The sequence below is a fragment of the Pygocentrus nattereri genome, chromosome 22, assembly GCF_015220715.1.
Source record: "Pygocentrus nattereri isolate fPygNat1 chromosome 22, fPygNat1.pri, whole genome shotgun sequence".
NCBI lineage: Eukaryota > Metazoa > Chordata > Actinopteri > Characiformes > Serrasalmidae > Pygocentrus > Pygocentrus nattereri.
The window spans coordinates 18,723,898-18,750,371 of NC_051232.1; the positions used below are offsets into that span (position 1 = coordinate 18,723,898).

The 26,474-nt window shown below is 39.1% G+C and overlaps 1 protein-coding gene across 4 annotated transcripts; it reads left to right on the forward strand.

Moving 5' to 3' along the window:
• clockb (clock circadian regulator b) lies at positions 1-26,463 on the forward strand. Of its 4 annotated transcripts, none has more exons than XM_017709432.2 (22): positions 1-130; positions 4,008-4,123; positions 4,396-4,494; positions 6,314-6,373; positions 8,192-8,340; positions 10,230-10,321; positions 10,409-10,498; positions 11,051-11,168; positions 11,683-11,796; positions 12,005-12,123; positions 13,452-13,534; positions 13,817-13,923; positions 14,252-14,399; positions 16,999-17,074; positions 17,246-17,396; positions 18,281-18,375; positions 18,572-18,676; positions 19,405-19,551; positions 20,038-20,247; positions 21,163-21,272; positions 21,379-21,640; positions 22,338-26,463. In XM_017709432.2, exons 3-22 carry the CDS (start codon positions 4,478-4,480, stop codon positions 22,557-22,559), a joined length of 2,475 nt encoding a protein of 824 aa, XP_017564921.1. In that variant the 5' UTR covers positions 1-130; positions 4,008-4,123; positions 4,396-4,477; the 3' UTR covers positions 22,560-26,463. The 4 variants fall into 4 exon arrangements, with proteins under 4 accessions (XP_017564921.1, XP_017564919.1, XP_017564922.1 ...); XM_017709430.2 differs by lacking the exon at positions 1-130 and adding an exon at positions 2,307-2,617; XM_017709433.2 differs by lacking the exon at positions 1-130 and adding an exon at positions 2,307-2,617 and having other exon boundaries at positions 17,249-17,396.
• Positions 26,464-26,474: the final 11 nt, after the last annotated feature.

The window sequence follows — 26,474 nt, forward strand, 5'->3', positions numbered from 1 at the left end:
GTTTCCGCAGAGCCGCTATAACGGGAGCCAGGCCTCCCTGTTCCTCCATGACTGCACAACGCCAGAGGGCGCCCGCGGTGGAGTCCTCAATGAACGGGGTGAATGAGGATAAACGGCTAAAAACGGACAGGTAAAATAACTACAGCCGTTTGTCGCGGATCTCACTTTAATTTTAGACATTAGAAGGGCGTATTTCACTAAAAAAGCAGAGAAAACGTATCAATATCTTTCCCTTTTACTACAGGAGAACCCGTTTTAGGCAGGAAAACGCTAGCATCGCTGCTACAGATTGCTGTTGATTGGTTGCCGTTACTCCTACTGCGTGCTGATTGGTTGCTGTTACTCCTACTGCGTGCTGATTGGTTGCTGTTACTCCTACTGCGTGCTGATTGGTAGGGATTACTGCTACTGCGTGATTGGTGGCCAAGTGTAGAAGCTCATTGGCGGAGTGAAACGGTTTGTTCTCACTGACGCCGTGAACCTACATTTATAGCACACTGTTATAAAGTCTTTGTAACTACTACTTAATAAATACAGAAGTATAGCGCAGTTGTTGGATGAAAACCGTGTATCTCTTGTATTTGTAGATGTGTGTAGTCCTTTACATTGTGTTTAAATTTCATGATGAATAGACTAAATAGCTAGGATGTTATATATCACTCTACCACAAAACCAGCATTAAAACAATGGGTAGAATATTTTAGTGCCTCGTCACCTTTTCAGAGGTAAGGTAATAACATTTAGCTGAATCTGTAGAATAAGCTAGAAGTAAAGCTGAATTAACATTAAAACTACTTTGCTAGACAATATTAATGATGTGCATCGTTAGCGCACCGACTCAAGGGAGTCCGGCGTCAGGATTGGTGGCTAATCACAGTCCCTACGTGACCCCCACGAAGTGCACAATACACGTACTGCGCGTTAAAGTACGCGACAAACTTTCTATTAATGGCTTTTTTCTGCGACTGAGACTCACATCGTTACAAAGTGAAGTAACGATAGCAAACGAAACGCTCTGAATCAGTGAATCGAATCAGGGTTCGGTTCTCGATGCTTTTACAATCAGTGCACATCACTGACACCTGGTGGTTAAAAACATAAATAGCAGCTAAACCTACTCCACTAAATGTTCATCTTCTAGAGATTTATAAGCATGTAATTCCTTCATAAAGCAGTAAATGTAGTTAGTAACATAAATATCATGCAGAAGTGCGTTACATGATAAACATTCATAACAATCTGACAAACTCGTGCAGAAGCTTACTCGCGTATAGCTATGCCCTGTATAGCCAATGCGTGGGCTTCACATATGAAGCCTAAAGTAAGATATAGATGCCGGGTACTGGCTTAAAGGGGAACTCCACAAATTTAAATAAATAAATAAACAAACAAATATAATTAAAAGGTTGAGATGTAAACAAAGACATTCAGAGTGGTTTGATGTGAAATGCTCCATTCCTGAGAACCGTACTAAATGTGGCACAATTGTTCACAGCGGTGGCGATAGGAAAAGGACGTCCACCTCTGAAAGCTCCCTCACAGAAAGTTATTACATGGCATGGCTAGATACATGCTGTCTTCTGTCGGAGACACTGTCTTGTGATAGCTTTGTGTCTTAAAACATATTTAAATTATTTGAATTATTTCATGGCAGAGGGATACATAAGCCAAAATAGTCCACAAAGGAAACTTATTTGTTCAGTATTTATCCCTATTTTGCCATCATCAACATTATATATATATAAAACTCAGAGGACTTGTGTAGGTGCTTTTGGATGGTAAATAAAATGGCTATATTTGTGTTGTAGACATTATGACCTCCGGTTCCTATTAAAACCACTATAAAGATGATTTCTTTATAGAGTCTTTCTCTACAAATTAACTGTTTCCTGTCAAACCACTTTGGATGACTCTTCTCACATCTCAAGGACCGAACGATTCGGGAATTTTGAAGAACTACCTTTAAAAACACCCGCGCCGGTTCGTTTGGGCTAAATCACGTGGTGGTGTCCCGACCGAAGCTTCGGACGGCGTTGGTCACAAGCGCTTCAGATTAGAGAGAATTGTCTTTTTTTAATGGACAAATGCTTCGAAACCTCGGTATCTGGGGTAACATCGCAAACGTACAGTGATATGTACGTTTAAGACGTTTCTTTGAACAGAACTATACTCTGTCGAGCCATGTGGAGATCACTCGGTCCATCCATACGTTTTGGCGCAGCGCTCCGCTCCGCTGTCCGCATGCTCGCCCAGCGCAGCTCCACGCTACGGCGCAGCAGCTCACTCGGAGAATAGTGCGCCCCCCAAGAGCCGTAATGCGCATGACAGCTGCAACTCCTAACGCCAAGTAACAGCGTACGAACTAGGTTAGCCCCCGTGTTTTATTGTTTTCCTCCAGCTCTGCATTTCTGCGCTCTTTTCGTGAGCAGAAACGGGGCTGTGGTGCGCCGGTGAGTCGCGGCGAAGGAGGACGAGGTCAAAACGGGGACGTTTGAATAGGACCCTGAACAAGAAAGAGACAACAGTCCGGCTTCAGCGGGAGCTTCCGTAGCGAGTAGGCCCGGTGACCCACATTCAGCGTGTAGATAGAGAGGGAGCCGCGACCGTGTGAGCCTGCGTGAGTATGGCGGAGGGTGTGTGTGTGTGTGTTTGTGCTGAAGTGTAATAGTTTTGAACGACATTTCTTGTTTGTTGAACGAAACCGGGCTAGTTTAGCCGTTAGCCGCATGCAGATTTAAAAAAAAATACCGTTAGTGCGCGCGAGGCTCGCCTGCCTGCTAGCCAGCCCAGGATGCAGGAGCGCGGGGGTATGGCCTGAGAGAAAGTAACCACAGTTTCCCAGGTTAAAATCGTTTTCGTGGCAGGACATTTCGTTTCCCTATGTATTAATGGCGACTTTGTTTTGTTACTTGACTAAATTCCGCCGCTTTCGTTTCCCGCTTACGCGAGCAGCCGTGCACCTTTAGCCGCTGTGTGTCAGGAGCGAGAACGTAAGAAGACGGCCGGTCCCCTCAGCGCTGCAGCTGTTCGTAGTTTGAATGGAGAGTGTACTTCTAACTTGGGTTGTCTCAAACCACATAGCTGCTGTGTTTACTGTACCTGCTTAACAAGTAAATACACTATTATTGATGTAGTGCTGTTCTGACATACTATCAGGGCTACTTTTATAAGGCACGGATGGCTGAATACTGAATACACTGCTGTTACTGGTTGGCAGTTTTCTTCATGCGAATCTTCTGTTGACCCCATGGGTCATAAGGTCTGGTCTAGGGTCATTTTCTTGAAGGTCATTTTCACAAAAACCGTGCAGTGTATGATAAAATAGTACACTTCTGTATTCTAAATACACGTTGCTAATATTTGTTCCCAACGCTGCGTTCTCCTTAATATATAACTACTGTTAGTTTTGGGCTCGGCCTTTGCGCCAGAAACGCTCAGATATAGAGGTAGTGTGGATCAGCTGAGATGAAGGGCAACGTTTTAACTGTTCATGTACCATTTATTCAACATATTTTCAAAAAGGTCTGCTCAGTTAAGTCATTAACATGTAAAAAGACACGTAACATGTGAAAGACACGTTTTAGAAAAACGTAAAGAGTCAGATTCGTTCTGGTGGTGGTGAGAGAAAGCAGAAGGGTTTAATACTTTCCTTGCAGAAATGGTAACAAATATGTTGCCTGACGCCTGAGACTTTGCTTTACAGTAGTTTTGAGAAGATGTTGGCCAAAACACACTTTTTACAGTCCATCCATGGTGGAGAGGCCATTCTAAAGTGAAGCAGCCCTTAAAGGAAGCTTATTTGCCACTATATATTACCATTACTTAAAAAAAACCTCATATTTGTTTTGTAGAAACCAGCCCCTGGTTTCTATCATCTGTGTCTGCAAGTTTCTGTACAATGAATCATTTCACAACAGATCACTCCTGGATGCCTTTGTTTACATCTCAACTGTTAAATTATGCTGGAATTTTTCCATTTAACCTGTTCATTTTTAATTCCCTTATAGTCTCCTGGGCTTGAGAGAAGGGCTGTGTGGCACATAGCCCTGGGTGGTCAGTATACAACCTTTAGGCACTGACCTCGGCAGAGCTGATGTTACAAATATCTGGAAACAGCATCAAGGTGAGGATTGTATCCCAACAATACACACACACAGTAATTTCTACAGCATTTCTATAACACTCGTATAGTGAATTACTGTGTTACTACTGGACAATAAACAAGTAGTATTGTATGTAGCTATACAAGGGTACAAGAGGAACATTATATGAAGTTGAAAATATTCTAGGTTATTGTGAAAGTGATATAAAGCACCATAGAAGGTTTGTAATAGTGATGTAGGTCTTTATTTGTGCAAACGTGTACTTATTTTTAATGTTTTTGTGATACTGCAGGATCTCTACCACCATTGCTTCAAATGTCTTCCGAGTGCTTCAAGTGTTTTTTCCTCAGACTAACCCATGAAACAACATCACCATGAGCTCTATAGACAGGTATGATCGTAACACATGATCCTAGGCATGCATCGCAACAGCCTTCTATTGTTATGTTTATGGTATAGCACTAAGATTGGTAAAGACCTCATCATTTAATCTTTGAGAGCAGCTCAAAAACACAATAGCAAGACAAACTATCTGAATACATGTCTGTTGACCTAATCACTCAATATTTTAAACACATAAGCATAACATAAGATCAAATACTGCAGGAGATAAATTGAACAGGGCATTGTCTTTTTAGTGTTTTTTGCATAATATAAAATATACAAGGGTAAAATTAGCTCAAGTGAAGGGATTGAGTTAGGTTTTAATTGTTTTTGCTGTTCTGGGATTATTTTTTCCCTTATTGATTCATGTTGTGGCTTGGAAAGGTAGAGCTGATCCTAGATCAGAACAAAATATCACCCTTTACCAACAGCCAGCCTCTTTTAAACATAATAAAGCCCAAGCTATCTATACTGAATATAAGGTGCTGTTGTTAAAGGGGAATTCCACCAATTCAGTAGTTGAGATGGAAACAAATGCGTTTGAGGTGGGAGAAAATCCTTGAGTTCTATTTTGTTTTACAATGCCCTGCATGTTCCTCTCCATCAGGAATAAATATTACAAATAAAGTTTTGGTTCAAAATTTTATTTTAAAAGGGTCATAAAACAGTGTATTAGTCAGTGCATTCATCTTCTCCTAAGAACTTTACGTGAGGCACAATTCTTACCAAGTTCTTCTAAAGTGGAGCATTTCACATCAAACCATTCAGGACTTTATCTGCGTCTCAGCGACTGAATTATGGAAACGTTATGAAAAGTTGATGGGATTAGGTGTTACAATTATTGCATAATCAGCTTATTGTAATATTTTGAGATTATCTAAGCTGACTGCAGACATTTCCACATTTGCGTTGTGCCAAAAGTCATTTAAACCATATTATGCTAAACATTATGAATACAAAAAAAGCTAGGCTGTGTATGTGTAAAAGGCTTTTGCTCTCAAGTTTAAAGGGAAGCGTAATTTGTTTGATAGTTATGTATGCTAGCAGAACAAATGTTTTTTTTTTCTTATACTTTAACACTCAAGATAAAAATTGTAGCTTTGCTTGAATCTAGATATGATTCTGTATAATTGTGTAACATTTAATAGTCTAGGCTACTGTTTCATGTCAGTATAAGTAAACATACTAAGAAGCAAGACACTTTGGGCCTGTAATTTAGTAGTTGCATACGATAAACAAGAAAAGACAATTAAATAGTAAATAGTAGTTACTTATGTGACATTTAATTGTCGGCTAAAAATTCATGATCGTGACAGGACAAGATAGAATTACCCTTTAATGAAGTGTTCAGAGTCAGTATTGTTTCAGTGTCTACACATAATTTAGCTAGACAGGAGCTCAGTCAGTCTAGGCAGTAGTTTAGCATGACTGATTAAAATGTAATGCAGTACAACAGAGAGCTTAATGATTTTTGCTTTACTGTGTAAACCACACATTCAAAAGAGCATGCCTGTGTGTTTTCTCAGTCTGCATTGTTGCGTTCTTGTGATGCACAAGTGCACACCCACATCTACCCACTTAGTTTTTTGCTTGTGTGTTTCAGTATGTGTCTAAAATAAGCTCACACTTTGCGCTTTGAAGGAATCCTGGGGTATTTATAACAGTATGGTTGCACTCCTCTTTTCTGCCTCTCTCTGTCTCTTTCTCCGTCATCCCCTAGTTATTTTTAAGTATGCAAGGTTAATGATGCAAGAAAATAAAATGTAGTAAATTGGATAGAATTGCATACACACTGTATTTAAAGATTTTTTGTTTTTGTGCTATAGGGACGATGGCAGTATTTTTGATGGGTTGATGGAGGAGGATGAGAGAGATAAGGCCAAACGGTAAGACAGCTGCTGCTTCTTGTTGCTACTTGAAAATAACTTTAGGCTGTGCAGTGTCCCCTTTTTCAATGCCTTCAAACCATCACCATATATTTCTGAAGTGTATGGTATTACCAGGGGCGAGGATGTAGTAAGTGATGTGAAAGCATTAATGATGCTTATTTGCTGTCTCGTCACGTGTTATTTCAAGATTTAAAAAAAAATCACAAAGACATCCATCCATCCATCCATTTTCCAAGCCGCTTCTCCGTCAGGGTCGCGGGGGGGTGCTGGAGCCTATCCCAGCAGTCTTCGGGCGAAAGGCACGATACACCCTGGACAGGTCGCCAGTCCATCACAGGGCAGACACACAGACAGTCACTCACACCTAGGGGCAATTTAGCACGTCCAATTGGCCTGACTGCATGTCTTTGGACTGTGGGAGGAAACCGGAGAACCCGGAGGAAACCCACACAGACAGAACATGCAAACTCCACACAGAGAGGAACCTGGTCACCCGGCCGGGGAATCGAACCCAGGCCCTCCTCGCTGTGAGGCGACAGCGCTACCCACCGCGCCACCGTGCCGCCCACAAAGACATGATGTTCACCAAATAAGTGAACACATCGCACTGCATTTTCAAGGCATCATTCAAGAAGAGTCAAACCTTCTGTCTTACAAATTCTGAATGCTCAACAGTGCTGCTAACTAGAAGAAAGGAATTGGTTACCATTAGTTTAGCTAGCATGATAACAGCTCTGCTCCCCACAGAATATGTTTGATTCTGGCTAACTGGTTAACTTAGCAAGAGTACAGCAAATCTATAAGAAAACAGCTAAAACTGGGCTACAGGCTTCTGAGTTACATGTGGAAGAACGGTGGAAGATGCTGTATGACACTGTTTGTGCTACTTTCAGTTTTCCAAAATGTAAAGTCGCCTGCCTGGTGTCACCGTTTGCTCATTCTGTGAGGTGCCAAATGTATTTTTTACTTCGTCTCATGTGGAGCTGCATCTCCAGCAGTCGTGTGTAGCTGTAGCTGTGTGCGAAAGCATTTGAAGTTTCAGCTCTTGAATGAGGCAGGGAAACCGTCTGTTCTCCTTTGGCTTTTCTAAAGTAGAAAGCATCCTGTCACAGTTGAGAAGCAAAAGGGGATCTTTTTGATAGGTGTTCTGCACTTTGTGAACAACATTGCAATGTCAAGCCATGTTGCATCAGCCTATAGTTGTCTGAAAATTTCACATTTTCAAGTATTTGTGACGTCTTGTGTTACGACCTGTAGAGTGAAAGCTGAAATGGAACGTATTCTGTGGATATGAGGTAAACAAAGGTTATGCATGCCTGTTCAAATCAACAGGGTGAAAAGGGGTAAAAGTCTTGCCCTGCCCCTGTCTCCTTAGCCAACAGCAGAAGCATGCAGAGAGACTGGGCAGCTGTCTGAACAATCATGAAGCAAAACTGTTTTTTGACTGTAAATGTGTTTTAAGGCTTAAACTACTCACAAGACCCTACCATCTGAAAAATGGCCACAAGTATGCTGTAACCTTGAGTGAATTACAGTCACTAAAGTTTGGTGAAAGAGGCAGAATTTCCCACTTGTGTGAATAGGACTCTGTTGTCTGCTTAAGAGGGAGTGAGTCCCTCTCTCACTTGGCAAACCCTCTTTGAAATGTTTTAACCTGGTAGCTCTCACTTCGTGAATCCCCTTCTGGTAGCTGTCATTGAGCTCCAACCTGAGATGAAAAAAATTCACATAATTTTTAAAAAGGCTTTATTATGTTAATGAATATCTGGATTTGGCAGCAATTAAGTGACAAATGTTATTTTGGTGCTGATTCAGAGTTTCTAGGAATAAATCAGAGAAAAGGAGGAGAGACCAATTCAATGTCCTCATCAAGGAATTGGGCACCATGTTGCCAGGCAACACACGCAAGATGGACAAGTCCACTATCTTACAGAAGAGCATTGACTACCTGCGGAAGCACAAAGGTGATGAATGCATGCACATACACAAAGTCCAGAATTACATTTTTTTGCTTTTTACTTGCTTCTTCGTCTTTTCAGCAGAGGCTGTTTTGTTGTGGTATAGTGCTGCAGGATTAGTCACGGGCCATATTTTTACATAAATAAAGAACACGATTAAAAAATTTTAAACAGGAAAATGTCAAGCTAAAGGTTTTTTAGTGAAATGAAAGTGATGAATCGCGTGATGGAACTGCTGACAAAAATCACTGTTTGCAGTGCATGCTGTGATTGCATTAAACTGCATGTTATAAAAGAAAATTACCTTAAATCTGACCATAATTGTGTTTTGACTCAAAATAGATATTGAGCAAACATCTCAGATCTTTGTGTTTTGAGGCAAAACATAGAGGTATTGAGCCAACATCTGAGAGCAGGAACACTGACTTAACATTTGAAAGGTAAAAACTAATCGCTGGATGGGCATCCATGTAGCCATGATGGTGACAAGGCTTTTCACAGACAATAAATTAAAATTTAGGGCATTGGGCAGACGTCTTATGCCGAGTAGGGATGTGCATAGATACTTGAGTTCTCGGTTAACCATTTGAGATGCCAGTGTTCAAAAACTGTAGTTATTATTCAGGTGCAAGTTCCATTTAATGGCGAAGAAAATATACAAGCCAACAGTTCAATGAATGTTGCTTTTATTTTTTTTAACCAGATTTTATATGTTACAGTTTATTTGTATTTGTAAATAAGTATGTTGCACTGTACCACTCTGAAACACAAGTGGCAAAATGTGAACGTGATGCTGTGTGATGTTACAACACTTCTTTTGAAAGGCAGATGTAGCCAGAGATATTATAAAGGCTGTGATGTAGTGTGGCTTCATCGTTAACTACACTCTTAAAACAGATGTGGTATAAGGAACTGGACCCTTTGAAAAGGGTTTGTATGTAGCACTAAAATAAGTTCTGCTGTTATTGCAAGCTTGACATTGTGAACACATTTTGGTCCTATGTAGAACCTCACAGCACTTCCTCCATCAGTGTGAAGAACCATTTCACCATGCAAAGAACCCTTGAAGCATGCAAATAGTTCTTTGAGTATTCATGGTCTCATATAGAACAATTTTCTTTACTAAAGAGCCATTCTTATCTCATTTCTTTTTCAAAGAATGAAGGATAATTACTCTGATGTTAGCCACATCCAGAAATGGAAATATTTATTCTTTGAAAAATACTGTTGGCGCATCATGTAATGAAGGGAATATACCTCGTGTAAGATAAAGAGGAATTATCAGCATCCGCTGCTGCACCGATGAGCTGTAGTTTTAGCTCACATCCGAGGCTGTCCCCGTCTACCATGTGGAGAACTGAAGTGTTATCCCCTGTGCTATACCAACTGGTAGTTGTGTCTATACATCAGAGCACTTCAGTAATCTTCTCCTGGGGAAGAATGACATGAAAGGACAGGGTAGCAGAGACTGCTCCTTTGATCTTATTATGGCTGCTAAAGGACCATGGTGCTTAGTAAGTCATTATGGTCACTTTTTATGGCCAAAATAGGGTTTGCAAAACATTTGTTGTACTTCCCATAACATTTGCACATTATTTTGTGACATTTTGTCAGTGGTCATAGATTTTTACATGTCCATTTTCAAACCTCTTCTGATTTTGTTGCTATATTGCTGTGAGGGTAAAGTGAGAAAAAAACAGATTCAGCTGATTTTGACGAAAATAAAATCACAAAGGACCCCAGGAACCCATGCACATTAAATCCTGTCTGAATTGGGTTTAAAACCATATTTGCATACTTCAAGATCTTTTATCTCAATGAATGAAATTAAAATTCTCTGATATATGCTGTTTAAAGCTGGTTTGTGTGTAAATGACGGATTTTGCTTTGTGCAGAAATCGCAACACAGTCAGATTCTAGTGAGATCAGACAGGACTGGAAACCCCTGTTTCTTAGCAACGAGGAGTTCACACAGCTCATGCTGGAGGTGAGATTCTCAGCCGTTTATATTTCTGGGAGTCTGTGTGAATTACCTGCTAAAACATTTAATTAACCCTAACACTTTGTTTTCTAGGCATTGGATGGGTTTTTCCTTGCTATCCTGACAGATGGGAACATCATCTATGTCTCTGAAAGTGTTACGTCCTTACTAGGGCACCTGCCTGTGAGTATGTGTGTCACTGTATGTAATCTGATTTGTGTTAAACATTTTACATTACTAGCACAATTGTATCTTACAGTGCAACAGATTGTGAATTAGCTGAGTTTGAGGTAAATAAATGGAAATGAAAGCGTGTTAATACATTTACATCATGGGTCTTACAATAACACCAGGAAGCGAGCCTGTTTAGTTGAATACAATGAACAAGACAGTTAAATTGTTAATCACAGTTATTTTTATGGAAATGAATCATCATTTGAAATTTCATGACTATTACAGGCCCAACTGAAATTTAGGGCATGACCAAAAAACAAAAAGAGTTCTTTTCATAAAGAAAGTTCTGTTTTATTTATGCTTTTTATTGTCAGTGAAAAGTAATAAAGGAACAAGAACTAAGGCAACTAGTGGAGTAATTTTTATTTTTACATGAATGCAGATTGTTTATTTTAAGAAGATGCTTTAAATTGTGAATTTGCAAAAGGTTCGTACAAAATTGTTACATGCAGATATCTGTGGTAGCGTTAACAATGTTTTGTGTCTGTCTTTGTGTTTTAGTCGGATCTGGTGGATCAGAACCTGTTGAATTTCCTTCCTGTCGGGGAGCATACGGACATATACAAAGCTCTGTCTTCACACCCAGAAGGTGAAAACCTCAGCCCAGAATACTTTAAGTGTGAGTGCTGTGAAAATCTTGGTTCAGACAAGAGCCGTTTTCTACCGAGAAATTTATTTCCCCAGTGGGAAATTGTCCATTGTTTAAAACCTTCTCCGTAGTTACAATATGGATATCCAGATGGATATCCAGTTTGCGAAGTGTTGAAAGAGTTTTCACCTCAAGATGCAGTCATGGGAAATTGACCAGACAGGCTGAGCATCATTGCTGAACATTCAACGTTCTGAGGTTGCATGGTCTGCCACTTCGTGACTGAGCCGTTGTTGCTTCTTACTTGTGGCAAAGACGGCATCCTGTGTCAGTTTAAAGTCTCTAAGCGCTACAGTATGACCCATTCTATTGTTATTGTTTGTCTATGGAGATTATGTGGTTGCTTAATTTAATGCAGCTTTTAGTAATGGTTGTGGCTGAAACACCTGAATTCAGGGGTGAAGTGGTATACTGCCTACTACTACCCAGTGCCACAATCTGATACATGCACTGCGATACTGACATCATTTTCTCTTATTTCCAGCTAAGAGCCAGTTGGAGTTTTGCTGTCATGTGCTCAGAGGTTCTATGGACCCCAAAGACCCGCCCGTGTATGAATATGTCAAAGTTATTGGCAACTTCAAGGCCCTCAGTAATAGTGAGTGTGGCTAAGGCTTAAGCTTTGATGTTTATCATGAAATTTAACAGAATGAATGAATAAGACAATGAGCAGCCAACAGTTACAATATAATCCATTTTTTCTCTCTCTCTCCCTCTCTCTCTCTGTCTCGCCTTCCTCCTCCCCCTCTCTCTCTTTCTCTCTCTCTCGCTCTCTCTCCCTCCCCCTTTCTCCTTCACTCTCCCAGTGCCTCGTCATACTCGAAATGGCCTAGAAGGAGTACTCCAGAGGTCTTTATGCCCAGCCTTTGATGACCAAGTGTGTTTCGTGGCCACTGTGCGTCTAGCAAAGCCACAGTTTATCAAAGCAAGTTAATCTTTTGCTAATATAATAATAATAATAATTAATAATAATAATAACTATTATTATTATTATTAATAGTAATAATGCATGATTGTTGTATAGTGCTTTTCAAGGACACAAGATGCTTACAGATTACAGTATGGCATAAGAAACAAATACATAACAACATACAAACAGATGACACAGCAGAGACAGAGATACATATTTACAGCACAGATAACAAACTAGCATGAGCTATAATAGTTTAGGATAGGGGAAGATTGTATGCAAGACAGAACAGATGTGTTTTAAGCTTGGATTTAAATGAGGGCAGAAGAGAATTAGACTGCTGAATATGAGAAGGGAGAGAGATCCAGAGGTGTGGAGCTACTCTGGAAAATGCACGATCACTGAAGACGTGGAGCTTAGATGAGGAAATGGTAAGCAGACCAGCGGTAGAAGAACAGAGAGTGTGCGTAGGCTTGTAGGGCTGGAAAAGATCAGAGAGATAGGAAGGAACTAGACTGTTGAGAGCTTTGTAGGTGAGAAGGAAGATGCTAAACTGAATATGATCGTTTATGGGAAGCCAGTGGAGGTTTTGGAGAACAGGTGTAATGTGGCAATGTGACCGGGTGTAAGTGAGGAGACGAGCAGCAGTGTTGAATTCTCTGGAGTTTACAAAGGGATGAGGAGCCGATGCCTGCAAGAAGAGAATTGCAAAAATCTAGATGGCTAGAAATGAAAGCATGAATGAGAGTTTCAGTAGCTGACTGGGAGAGAGATGCTCAGATTTTTGCTGTTGAAACAATGGTGCAGTTTCTGTGTTAGTGCATTTCATTAGAGCAAATAAGAACTTTGGTGTGCACCAAATTACCGGGACCCCTGAGCATATCAATCTCAGTTCAATTCAAAACTAACTCTCATGCTGTTCATTCAGAAGTATTAATAAAGTACAGACTAAAGGTGTCTAAACAAAGTTTCTGATGCTGTTTTGACACATTTTCATGTCACTGCTACATTAATGAGCCAGATCCAAGTATTAATATTTCTTGTTGGTTTTCTAGCTTTGATGAAAGTATCTCTTTGAATTTTTTTTAAGGAGTGTAGTATTGCTTTGTATTGGTTCAAGTCTGCTAATTACAACAGTCACAGGTAATGAGGTCACAGAATTTGGGCCTGTCTTCATTAAATATTGAATATTTCGAGGGTATGTGCTGCCCTGGATTATATATCGATGACTGTTTGTCTTTAGAATTTGCTCAACACGTTTGGCTAGCTTGTATCGATTGTCCTGTATTGATTGCTTGTATTAACTACAATTTTTGTTTACCTTCATTGATTACTGATTGTAGGAGATGTGTACAGTGGAGGAGCCCAATGAAGAGTTTACTTCTCGACACAGTCTAGAGTGGAAATTTCTCCTATTAGATCACAGGTAATGGTGCCATGTTCTCCCACCTCATTTTTAAAGTTATTGCTTTAAAATATACTTCTAAATACTACACTGACGTAGATGACACATGTTTTGTTTTGTTTTGTTTTGTTTTGTTTTGTTTTATTTTATTAAATATATTTCAGTATTTTAATAAATATATTAATTACATGTAAGTATGCCTCTTTTCTCAAGAGTTAACAACTGTCCTCACTGTGAAACCACTGCTTTTAAATTTGATGAAATACTGAAATTTTCATCCTTTGCCCCTTTATTTTGTTCCAGAGCTCCACCTATCATTGGCTATCTCCCCTTTGAGGTGCTGGGGACATCTGGGTATGACTACTATCATGTAGACGATCTGGAGTCACTGGCTAAATGCCATGAGCATTGTGAGTAATTCTGCACACAGGCACCCCCACTTATACATATTCAGTCTTGTGCTTGTGTTCACAGCTGTGTCAGTGCAGAAATGACTCTCAAAAGCATACTGAAAAAACAAGCAACCAAGCTTACAACACAGTTGTTAGTCCATATGTGGTGGGGTTGAAGGTGTGGGTGCTTATTTCATTTGATATGTTTCATTATGTAAAACTAACTAGCTTTTATCAGAAAAAATGTAAATATATTTGTGTGTAGAATACATATAAATTTAAAGTTTCATTATCATTTAGTTCAGTATACACAAAGGTTAATGAAATTTTCTCTTTGTCTCTGCAGTGATGCAGTTTGGGAAGGGGAAGTCTTGTTATTATCGGTTCCTCACTAAAGGGCAGCAGTGGATCTGGCTCCAGACTCACTACTACATCACCTACCATCAGTGGAACTCACGGCCTGAGTTCATCGTCTGCACGCACACCGTGGTCAGGTAAAATTTATACACGCTCCAGGACCATAGAACCACCCTTCTCTGTAAATGTTCAATAGGGAGATCAAAAAAAATTTATTCATTTTCGATGCCTTGAAAATACCATCCCATATAATGTGGCTACTATAGGAACTCTTGATAATCCACAAGCTGTTTACAGGAACCTGTAACTATATCACTGGTTTCCATCAAGCATGATGATTCAGCACTAGATTCCTATAGGAACTCTTTTCTATTGATTGAACACTCAAGCACCTTTTGAGGGATCCTAAGAGAACTTTTACACTGGACTTTTATGGGATTCCTTGAAGGAATTATAGTTTTTTATGACCATGTGAATACTGATACTGGCATTTCTTAAAATACTAAACCAAGAAGTACTTTATTTTTTCGGCTTCTTGTTACTGTCTCCAAAGTTCAGTCTTAGAAGTTGGTTGCATTTTGTGCTTCTCACAGTCTAAGTGATCCCAAGCACATGCAATGATATTGAGATCTGGGCCCATAGTTTTGAGGATACCAGCAGTTTCTTTGTTTGAAATGTATACTCTTGTGCAAAAATCGGATCAAGCAAAAAATGTCATTTTTACTCATGGTTTTGTGCTGGTCAGAGTCCAGATTTAGATGCTATAGAGAGTATTTGGTCTTACATTAAACACAAACTAATGTGGCAGTGTTTTTCAGCTGTTCGAAGCCATCAATGCTGAGTGGAACAATATTGACTTTTGTCTCTTCTTTCTGTAAAAGGCTGTCTGCAGGTTCTCCCACAAGACTTCAGCATTTAAAGTAATCAAAGGAAAAACCATTCCATACCAGTTACCTACTATTTGTTTAATGGTTTGTTGTTAAGACCACTATGATGCCATTTTGGGCTTGGCCCATTTTTTTGCACGAGAGCGTGCATCTCGATCCTCTCCCCAGTGTGCTTAGGGTTGTTATCGTGCCATAGAATGAATTTCTCTTCCAAAGGGTACTGCATTTCGCATTATAATTTGTTTGCACTTGTTACCATTTATTGTGCCTTCAGTTGAAAACAAATCACCAACTCTAGATGTTCTACATACTTTTGAAACTCCAGTTATGGATGCTCCTGTTTTTATTTCTCCTGTATTTCTCCTAACTTATGCAAGTGAATTCCTTATATCTAATCTCATCAGAAATATCTCCTTTAGCCATACATTTTTGACAGAAATATATAAGGCAGCAGAGGTATGTTTAATAGTTATTTGTGTAAATGTTCGTGTCTTTGACTGTCAGTGACCCATTTTGTTGGGAGGACACAGCTGTTATTTGTTTGTTTTAAGATTTGAAGGATGGAAGAATTAACCCGTTAACAAATCCAAGTTCATTTCATACAAAGGCTTGTTCAGTAAGAACAGAAACTTCAATGCAAAGTAATGGATATTACTTTGGCTGCCAGTGGGCCCATGTTAAGGTGTTCCAGTAGCACTTGGTTAAGCAAAAATAGTGGACAAATTAAATAGTCATTTTTGAATTTGGAAAAACTTAGTGTTGGAGGCTTTTGTGTCTTTGTTTCTATTAATCATGTTTGTTGATTTTTTTTCTGACACTGAAAAACTATTAATAATAATATTTAGAGGCTGTTTTAATGTAACTTGTGCACAGTACATTTGTAGTGCATGATTTTGACTGATGTTTGTAAACTGGGATTTATTTGTGCTTTTAAAGTAGACTTAATTTTGATGTAATTTACTAGTTAGTAAAAGGAAAACTAAATGTTGCCTTTTGTATTTACCCATGTGAAAGAAAAATGTATTTAAATGTACTTTTCCAAAATGCAGTAAATATGAGAAGTACATAATTTTAATGTTTGCCCTTTAAACATATTTTATTTAATGCTAAATGTATTGTTTTGGAACAACTTTTGGAACAATACATTTTTTAAAAGAAAATATTAGGTATATACTAAATTATAATTATTTTATTAGCAATAACTAAACACAACCTGTGTACTTAAATTATATTTAAGTAATGTTGAAATACATTCTCTCTGCTTCAAAGTGCTTTTCTGTTCTAAATAGGAAAGAAGTTAACATTAACTTGGGTCACAAATTCTTCTATTGAAACATTATAAATGTGTGATCTTGACTGTACCGATATTCATATTTAATTGCTAATGTGAGTCATCATTGCTTTAAATTATACTTCTAAATAATACACTTAAATTTATGAAAAATATAGTTTAAAGTTTATTTTATTAATGTTTTATCTTTATGACATGTTATGTTAAGAAATACATTTATTCAAGCATATTTCCTTAATGCATATTAAAGTCTTACCTCAAAAATTATAATTGTTTTATTAGTCTCTGTATAACTACATAGAAGTATACTATTGATGTATTTAAATATTATTCTTAGCATGCTTATATTTTCAAAATGGTTTGCTGTATGTTATACAATGTACTCTGCACTGCTGTTGTGTACTTCAGTCAGCTGTACCAGGGGTTTAATAATAACATACTATCGTCTACATCCCTCTATTTATGTGTCTATTGGTATGCTAGTCTATATTCTATATATTATATTTTATATTGCCCTAAATATTTCACATTTTTTATTTTCTTCCTTTTTCATGGTAGTTACGCTGAGGTGCGGGCAGAGCAGAGGAGAGAGATGGGAATTGAAGAGTCTCCTCCTGAGCTTATAGCAGACAAGGTGAGACGTGACCGAGTTACTAAGAATCGTTGATTCACACTACTGGGCACAATGTGTAGAGAACTGTTTTTGTGTGAATTGTTCACTTAAACTCCATCTCCGCATTACAGATATACAGGTTTGCAATAAATACTTCAGTTTATTTGTTTCTCTCTCTGTATCTCTGTTTAGCAGTCTCAGGATTCAGGTTCTGAGTCACAGTTGAATACCTCCAGCCTGAAGGAAGCACTAGAGCGCTTTGATCACAACCGAACACCATCCACCTCCTCACGCAGCTCTCGCAAGTCTTCACACACAGCCGTGTCTGACAGCACATGTACCTGTAAGCTTCTTTTGGGACATAAAATAATACTCTTATTTTATATTTATCGTTTGGCAGTATAAGGGTAATAAGATACGCTGTGGTATTTAAAATGGTGCAGGTATATAAAAATAATGATGGTATTTCAAAATTATGATCACAGATTTTGCAGTCTGAACAGCCATATTAACAGATTCTCCCATTAATGTTTTTGAGGGGTCACTGGTTTTGGAGCTCTTTGATAGATGGTCACAACAAACATGTTGTTGGCTCAGCAACAGCTAAAAGTCATGGTATTCTGTATGCAGTGAACAGTATATTCTATAGAAATGCAAGGGATAATAAATAATGAATAAATATTGTGTGCAACATACAATATTACAAGATCAGTGGAGTAGTGTGGAGTTCAGCAGGGTGATGGTGGAGGGGAAAAAAGCTGGACCTGAGCCAACCGGTTCTGGTCCGATTGTTTCTTAGTCTCCTCCCCGGATGGGTGGAAGTTGTGTGGCTGGGGTGGGAGGAGTCCTTGATGATGCTGCACACTCTGGAGGTGATAGTCTCTGAAGGCAGGTCACAGTGGAGCTGCTGTCACACAGAAGTAGAAGTTGGTGAGAATCTGAGAAGACAGATGTTCCTTAGAAAGTAGAGGCGCTGCTGTGCCTTCTTAACCAAGTGTGAGGTGTTAAGTGTCCATGAAAGATCTTCTAAGATGTGTACTCCCAGGAACTTAAAGCTAGAGACACAATATAGGCCATTCTTTTTGCTGAAATGCTCGTGTCATATTTATAATTGCCTAACATGACAACAGTTTAGTTACCACACTCCAATAATGACTCACTACTATGCAGAACTGGGAGTCATTTTTATCACTTTGATGAGTCACCAGTGTCCCCTCTGTGTCTCAGCTACTCCCTCTAAGCTGCAGATGGATGTGAGCACTCCTCCTCGGCCTGCCACCGTTGATATGGCCTCACAGCGACGCTCTTCAGTCAGTGGCCAGGTGAGAACTTCAGCGTACATTAATCGATACACCACATAGTAGTTTAGTTAGAAGCCTTGGGAATACACATTTGTACGTTTTTCCCTGCTCTCATTAGCCTCAACTGTTTAACTCCTCTTTCTAATTTGTTGAGTCATATGTGGTAGATGAGAGGAAACTTGTCTGTTGTTGATGTGGTTTATTTATGTGTAAACAGACTGTTAGTTCTCAGAATAGCACCCAAAATTCATCTCCTGCTCAAGTCAACCAGCAACAGCAGCAGCAACAACAACAGCAGCAACAGCTTCAACCCCCTGCACAGGTAGGAAGATACCAGCTTAGATGATTTGTCCTTATGTTTGGCATTCTGCCTTACTTTCAGTTAATTCGGTAGAGTTGCAGTCACCGTTAGAGGCAAGTGTTATTCAAGACAGAGAACTGAACATATCAAGTCAAGATCAAGACGAGATAGAGCTTAAAAAAAGCAGAAATGAATGAAATCATCATTTATTACACTATATATACTATACAATATGTAAATGAAACTGTTCTCTTTAGTGAAAAAACTTCATCCAATACTTTTGAGATGAGTTGGAGTGGAGTTTGTGATCCAGAACTAATCATCCAACATCGCTACCTGACCTCACTAATGCTCTTGTAACTAAATGCAATCAGATCCTCACAGCAGTGTTCCAACATCTACTGTAAAGCCTTCTTAAATGAGTAGAGGCTGTTACTGCAGCAGAATGGGACAAATTCACTATTTATTCCCTTGATTTCAGAAGAAATGCTGGATGAGCAGGTGTGCACGCAAGCGTGTGCGTGTGTGTGTGTGTGTGTGTACAGGACAAAAGTACAGCATTGCGTAGTAACAACTTCTGGGTGGACAACGCTGGGATGGTAGATAAATAGCGGTTAAAGATTTTGATAATAGGAATATGCCATACAAAATCGTGAGATTGGAGGCTGGGAATATAAGGTTTAGTGTCTCCAGATGTTGACACTTATGTGGGTACCTGTTGTTTAAGTTTTTGTGTGTGTGCGCTATAGTATTCTGCACCGTTGAGCGCCATGCAGCACTTGAAGGAGCAGCTGGAGCAGAGGACGCGGATGATCGAAGCCAATATTAAGAAGCAGCAGGAAGAACTGAGGCAAATACATGAGCAGCTACAAAGGGTTCAGGGCCAAGGACTTCAGGTATTGGACCACTTAAATCCAAACATGTATGGAAGTAGGGAGTCTTTGACTTTGATTTCAATATGCATCACAGTATACAGCATTAATATATGTAAGCATTTTTTTTTCCAGATAAACCCATTTTGGATGCTTGACTAATTTTGAATGCTTTGGATCCTTAACTAATTTTAAAGTTTAACAACGTGTTTTGGAGATTAATCAGATCACTCACTGCTAATACACCATTTTCTGTCCCAAAAAGATGAATACTGTTTCACCTTGAGTGCTTTCAGGTGTATTTGATAGCTTTATCATTCTCTGTAATTGATGGCTTTATTGTAACTAAAGAATATGATGATAGAGTGAGGTAATCCATTATATCAACTGCTGTAGGATTCATTTGAGCTCAGTCCAGGCATCTCAGGATCACATGACTTGATGCATTTCCCTTGATTGGAAAATCTGGATTGCTGTACTGACAGTAACGCAATTTTTCATTTCTTTAAGATGTTCCTGCAGCAGTCAGGGGGTGGGGTTAATGTTCAGCTGCCTCAGGTCGGAGGAGCTTCGGTGCTAGGTTCAGGATCTCAAGCTGGTGTTGTAGCTATTCAAGGCCAGAATGTCACAAGCACCGCCCACAATGGAACTCAGCACCTTCTACAGCAGCAGGCACCACCATCTCAGCAACAGTACACACAAGGCTCTACTCTTACACAGGTTAGAAACACACCCATGCTGATTTCTCGATGCTTGATTCCATGCAACAATTTGTAATATAGGAGTTGTGTGAAACATAATTTCTCAAGTGAAGCAGTTAACAGTGATCAAATTTGCATGCAGCACTTTGAGTTGTTATAATAGTAACACTTAGAGGTAGCATGTACAAAGAGAAAAGCAAAGGCCCTAAAACTGAACTTTGAGGGACACCACAAAAAATGCCAATTTTTTTACCAAATGATTTTCAATTGAAACCTTGAATTGTCTATTACCTACATGTAATTTAAACCATTATGACCCAATACTCAGGACATTAGATTAAAATCTTGTGGTCTACAGTATCAAAAGCTCTAAGAAAACCAGAATAGGCTTGTCGGTTAAAAGTCAGATGTGTTTTGAACTCTGACATTGAACCAGTTTGGTAGAATGATCTACATAGACAGAAGAGTACATGGTGCCAGTAAAATGGTGGGCACTTTTTAGTGAGTTAAGTGAGAGGCTTTTTATTATCAAACACAAATGAACTAACCTTACCACTAATCCCACCTTACAATATGCCAGACATGACTGACTAAAAGACTGAATTGAATGTTCTGTGTGTATTCATAGCACGAAGAGACAGCAAATAAGAGAGCAACTGTACTTGAGACGTAGGAGAAAAGAGTTTTTATTAAAGTCAATAAAAGCCCATACCCCATCCCGCAACCCTGAAGCACTCGAAGTAATTTAATGCTTTTCTGTCCACTGTCTTTGACATTTGCACAATTGCTGTTCAGAGAATCCATTAAAGATGACATCATAACATTGGTCTCCCCTTATTGCCCTTGATATCACATCATTATGGTAATGGTGTTGGGGTGAATCAGCATTTTTAAAGCCATGTTTTTTTTGCAACTGTCTTTCTTTCTGCACTAGAGGGGTCCGGTGTATAACACAATGATGATCAGTCAGCCTGGCAATGCTAATGTGGTGCAGATACCCAGCACTCTGGCACAGAATGTCAATCAAGGAACTGCAGTTAACAGGTACACATTCATACAAATATACACGTGTCCTATCCCTTATATGAATTTCACTCTTGCTCTCCTCCTTGCATAATTCTTCATTCATTCATAATTGTTGCCTACGCAGGTTTCCCGCAGGGCAGCAGTTGGTCACAAAGTTAGTGACGGCTCCAATGGCCTGCGGTGCCGTAATGGTCCCCACAACAATGTTTATGGGCCAGGTAGTGACGGCATACAGCCCGTTTGCCCAGCAGCAGGGCCAGACGCAGGCCATAGCCTTGCAGACGCAGGCAGCCACGCAGTCCGACTCTCAAACGCAAGCATCTGCAATTCAGACAGGGCAGCAGCAGGGGGCGACACAGCCACAGCAACAGCAGCAGTTTCTCCAGGTGCCCTGTTACTTGCACAAAATTACATGCAAACACAGTTTGCACATTTAATCAGAGTCAAGACTGAGACCAGATTAAGACTTTTTTCATAATATAGATATAAATATTGTATATAGAAATAATAGAATAATATAGAAATTCACTTGTAGAAAATTATACATTCATTATATGGTATGGTATGTTTTGGAAGCAAATGAGGGTGAGATTATTCTCCGTCACTTCTCCCTCACTAAAACCTATTCAGAATCAACTGAACATACACCAAAAAACATACATCCATTTTTGTTATTAAATGATAACACAGTGACATTAACATTCCATTCTGCTCTCAGGGTGGATCAACAAACAAGTAATAACAAGTGAAGCCATCATGAAAATTATATAATTTGATCAATTAGAGCATCAGCTGGCAGCAGACAGATCTTATTTATATGTGTAGTGAATTGAACAGCTTGGTGGGGAAAAAATAAACAAAATGTGGCTGGTGCAAAAGTTATAGCAAATATATTAAGGAAATAAATAGAAATTCTGAACTTAAAATATGCAGAGAAATGCCATATTTGAGCATGTTCCTTTTGAAATAAGTTAAAATAATTATAAAACAAAAGTAATAATAATAAAACATGTAATTTGACCAGGAGTGTGGAGGTTTATTTTACACAACTGTATATGCTTATTTTTCTTGTTTCTTCTCTAGGGCACTCGCATTCTCCATGGCAACCAGCCTACACAATTGATTCTACAAGCTTTTCCTATTCAGCAGCAGAGTGCGTTTGGCACAGCGCAGCAACAACAGCGTCAACAACAGCAACAGCAACAACAAAGACTGCAACAGCAACAACTGAAGCCTCAGACTCAAAAGCGGCAGAAAGCCCCCGCATCTCACCGGACTGACAACACCAGTGGTCAATCACAGTGATGCGGACAAACAAAGAGCCCTACGGTGCTGTTTTTGTCAACAGTATTAACATGAAGGTCATCGGCTAGCTCTTCCGCCTCTGCCAGCAAAGCTCTTCCTTGGTGACGGCTGCGGTCGGGTGACAGAAGCCTCTCGGAGAAGGAACTCCTCGCTTCAGTGCCAGCGTGGAACATGACACCACCAGGTGTTTGCTATAGCAGCGGTTCAGGATTCCAGACGTTTCACCGCAATAACAGGTGGAGAACAGCACCCTTACAACCAAGTTTTTCCATCTTTTTTTTTTTTATCCCAGTAATTTATTTAAGCATCAATGTTCAGGAGTATAGTCCTCGCGTGACCTTGCATAAAAGGAAAGCTCTCAGAATCTTTTCTGGGAACTCCAAATCTTTACTACCTGTACAGATCCGTGTACCATACCGTGTAAATAAATCCAACCATAAAGGAGCAAAATACAAAGGTGATTATTTTATACTCTGCATGAGAATTATAAGCTTTTACTTGTAGTTCTTTTAATTTAGGTCTATTTTAGGTTTAGGACAGGAAAGATTCCGAGTTTTATTCTAGCATTTTGTATCTTTCCCAACATCCTAAGATACTCAGCTGATCTTGGCTTCCAAACGGATCTCCGTTAGGTTCTTACCAGAATGGCTTGCATATTTTATTATATCGTAATCCTCGTTTCGAAACTTACCGAAGAGGATGGTGTTACCTCTACTCTGTAGACCAGTGTAGTTGTCGATCTTCTAAGTGCCAACAATCAAAATTTATTTTATATATATTTTGTTTCCTCCAAGGGGAATTCAATGATGTTTCTCCAGGTTATGTATAAGATATTGTTTTAAAAATATGTCTTCCCCTCCCCCTTTATGTTCTATAGCACTTATTGTGTTCACACACACTAAAATGGCCCTTGTGATTGTGATATTTGTGTTTTATGATGGACTGAGCGAGTGAGTGTGTGTCTTGTGTATGTGTGAGGAATAGGGATGTATGTATGTGTATGTGTGCACATGTCAAATGCTTAGACAATATGCAGCTATTTTTATTTCTAAGATTAGAAAAAGTAGATATGAACAAGAGTTTAACTGTAGAGGCCCTAGAGACCCTGTTAAACATAAGAAACTCAAAACGTCTCCTATATTCCACGCCGTGTTGTGGAAATTATGCAACAAGCCATAACCAATTCAAAGTGTGTCTGTACTTGTGAAAGAATGAGAAATTAGCAGCGCTCCAAAAGCTAGGCTGCAGCTGAGAAACGTGGGTCCTCAATAAGACTGTATTATAAATGATGCGCTTGAATGACAGAACAGTCCACAGGCCACTTTGTCATGTCAGTTTTGATGATGGGAATACTGTCGTGATTGATGGTTCGAAACCGGCCTTTTTTTTAACGTGTAGTAAACTTTCACCATTGTAATTCCTTATCCAGTGTGGCAAATGTAGTTAGTCCTTACAAACACAGGCTGATTGTTGGTAATTTGTCATTGAGCATTTCATAAAGTGGACACTAGTTTTGGGCGATATACCAGTTAAAGTTCTTCCAAAGGCATTAGTTTTGTTATAGCCTTTATTCTGATATGACACACAATTGGCATTTGCGCAACCCACAAATCAAGCAAAACATTATGAGGTTAGTCCGTTTAGCTGAATGGTGTCAGGGATATTTCAGTCACGTTTCCAAAAAAAAAAAAAAAGATCTATTTAAAATCCAAGTCTTGGATGAAAGGGACACACATATACAAATATGTGACAAATAACTTGAGAAATTCAGATGTCTAGAGAAACTTGTAAACACCACTGGCTAATCTGTCAAAAACTTTCTATTAGTTTTGTTTGACTTTACTTCAGTTGTTAAATCTAGTTTTTATTCAAAGTAAAGGGACATTGCTGAATAAGCCACTGTTAACCTAAAAAATGTGTTTTCTTAACATGTAAATAAATAAATACACTATAAATACACTGTACAACAAAACTTGTACAGTGCTGCATTTTTGGCCATAACACCAAATTCGAGCTGACACATAAACCAAACTAAACTAGTTTAATGTACTTTTAATGTACATTACAAGCTTTCATTATTAAATGAACAGGTTATTCTGAAACAGGAACGTGGTTTCATCTGCTGGTGATCGCAGATCTGAATGTTGACCGTCTGGACTGCAGCCTTGCTTTTGGAACACAGCTTTTGGCTTCAGAAGTTGTACATATGATTACTCATGCAAACATGCAAGTTTGGGCACTGCTAGTCACTTTTTTTGTGTGTGTGTTTTTTTTTTTTTTTTTTTTTTTCCCCCAGGGAACAGTTCTGCACATTTGAATGCACAGTTACTGTTTATTTGCAGAATTTTCATAAAATGTAACCAACGCAGAAGTCTGGGCAGTTTTGTTCTGTTTTCTGTAGGGGTATGTGAAGAAAAAGTATATAACCATATTTTTTGACAGTTATTCAACATTATACTACACTGCACTAAATCCTGTTAAATAGGTCTTTTTATGCTCTCTTTGTAACGAAACATGTAGTCAGTTGCCGATATCCATGATTTGCTCAGAAATGCACACAATAACACTAATATATTGTAATAACCCACCTCTTTTATTTTTTCTAGTATGTTAAGCTCAGCAAATACACAGAAATTGTGCACTAAAATCTGCAGAAAAAAAGTTCTCTGTAGAACATTTAAATTAGAGCCAGGGATATTCAAATTTCTGCATATGACTTCAAATCGATTGCTAATTGACCTAGTAAGTATGCGTGGTTTTGTTATTTGTGTGAGTGTAGCTGCCTCACTGCATGGCTGGGTACGGTTTGTCCTCACCGAGCGTGTGCTGCGTATTAAACGTTCCTAACTCTTCCCTCAGCGCTGTAGGGACTGGACGTCAAACCAGGCGATAACCAATCAGTTCTTGCGTTGCAGTAACATTCTGAACATTGTAGAATGCTCCCCACTGGCTTGGTAGCTGTATACCTCAGAAACCCATATTATTGAAAGCGTTTTCTATAAGAAAATCCAAAGCAACTTTATTTTCATATGGTAAAAGGACTTTAGTGCAAAGCTGTGTATAGACCGTCAGCACTGTCATGTGAAAATGTATGCATTTTTAGTCATTATAGACAGATTGTTGAAGAGCAGAACATGTAGATGTATGGACTTCCAAATAAAAATGTGCAGCTTCTTCTCCCCAACGGAACTCATTTACGTTACGTTTTGTAGTATTTGTTTACATATGGCCGGGCACCCAAAACCTGCTGAGAGATATATAGGCCTGCGAAGTGTGAACAGTTGTCAGTTTTATTTTTGATAGTATCATGCAAGTCTTAACCAAACAGCAAACATTATCTGGCGATTAGATCGGGGCCTCGGGTACTGTATTTGTCATTTTTCTTTGTCTAGCCACCAAAGATGTTTTGTGGACACAATTTAAGACATTGATATACATGTTTATGCACGTGGCGCTGCATCTGTTCAGTGTCTATGGACTGGGCCCAAAAACTGTTTTGTAACCATGTAAACAGACACCAAATCCGCCGTTCTAGGTTTGTTGTTTTGCATTTTACATTGTCTACCCCTCTTGTGCAGCCAGTGAACTGTGAAGCACTCTTATCAAGCATTTTCACACAATGAACTGATCAAAGTTCATGAATGAATGTCCCCAAAACAGCTCATGCAATTCAGCCCCCTTGTTTGCATTACATGGTGGATATCTGTCCAGTGATGGATTCAGCCCCTGTAATGCGAAGGGTAAAATCAGTTAAACTGAATTATTCGCTGTGGATTTCCACGTCTCCGTCAGTGTTCTTACAAATGGTTTTGTAAGTGTAGTATTGTCACTTTGCCAATAACTGATCCTCGCCTGTTCATGGTAATATTTGATCTTGAAATAAAAGAGACAATATATGACTTTACTTTGGTCGTC

Excerpts from the sequence above, each read along its gene's own strand:
- clockb (XM_017709432.2), top strand. Across the intron at positions 11,797-12,004 it reads CTTCAAGGCCCTCAGTAATA|TGCCTCGTCATACTCGAAAT; the intron begins GTGAGTGTGGCT and ends TCACTCTCCCAG. Across the intron at positions 13,535-13,816 it reads TTTCTCCTATTAGATCACAG|AGCTCCACCTATCATTGGCT; the intron begins GTAATGGTGCCA and ends ATTTTGTTCCAG.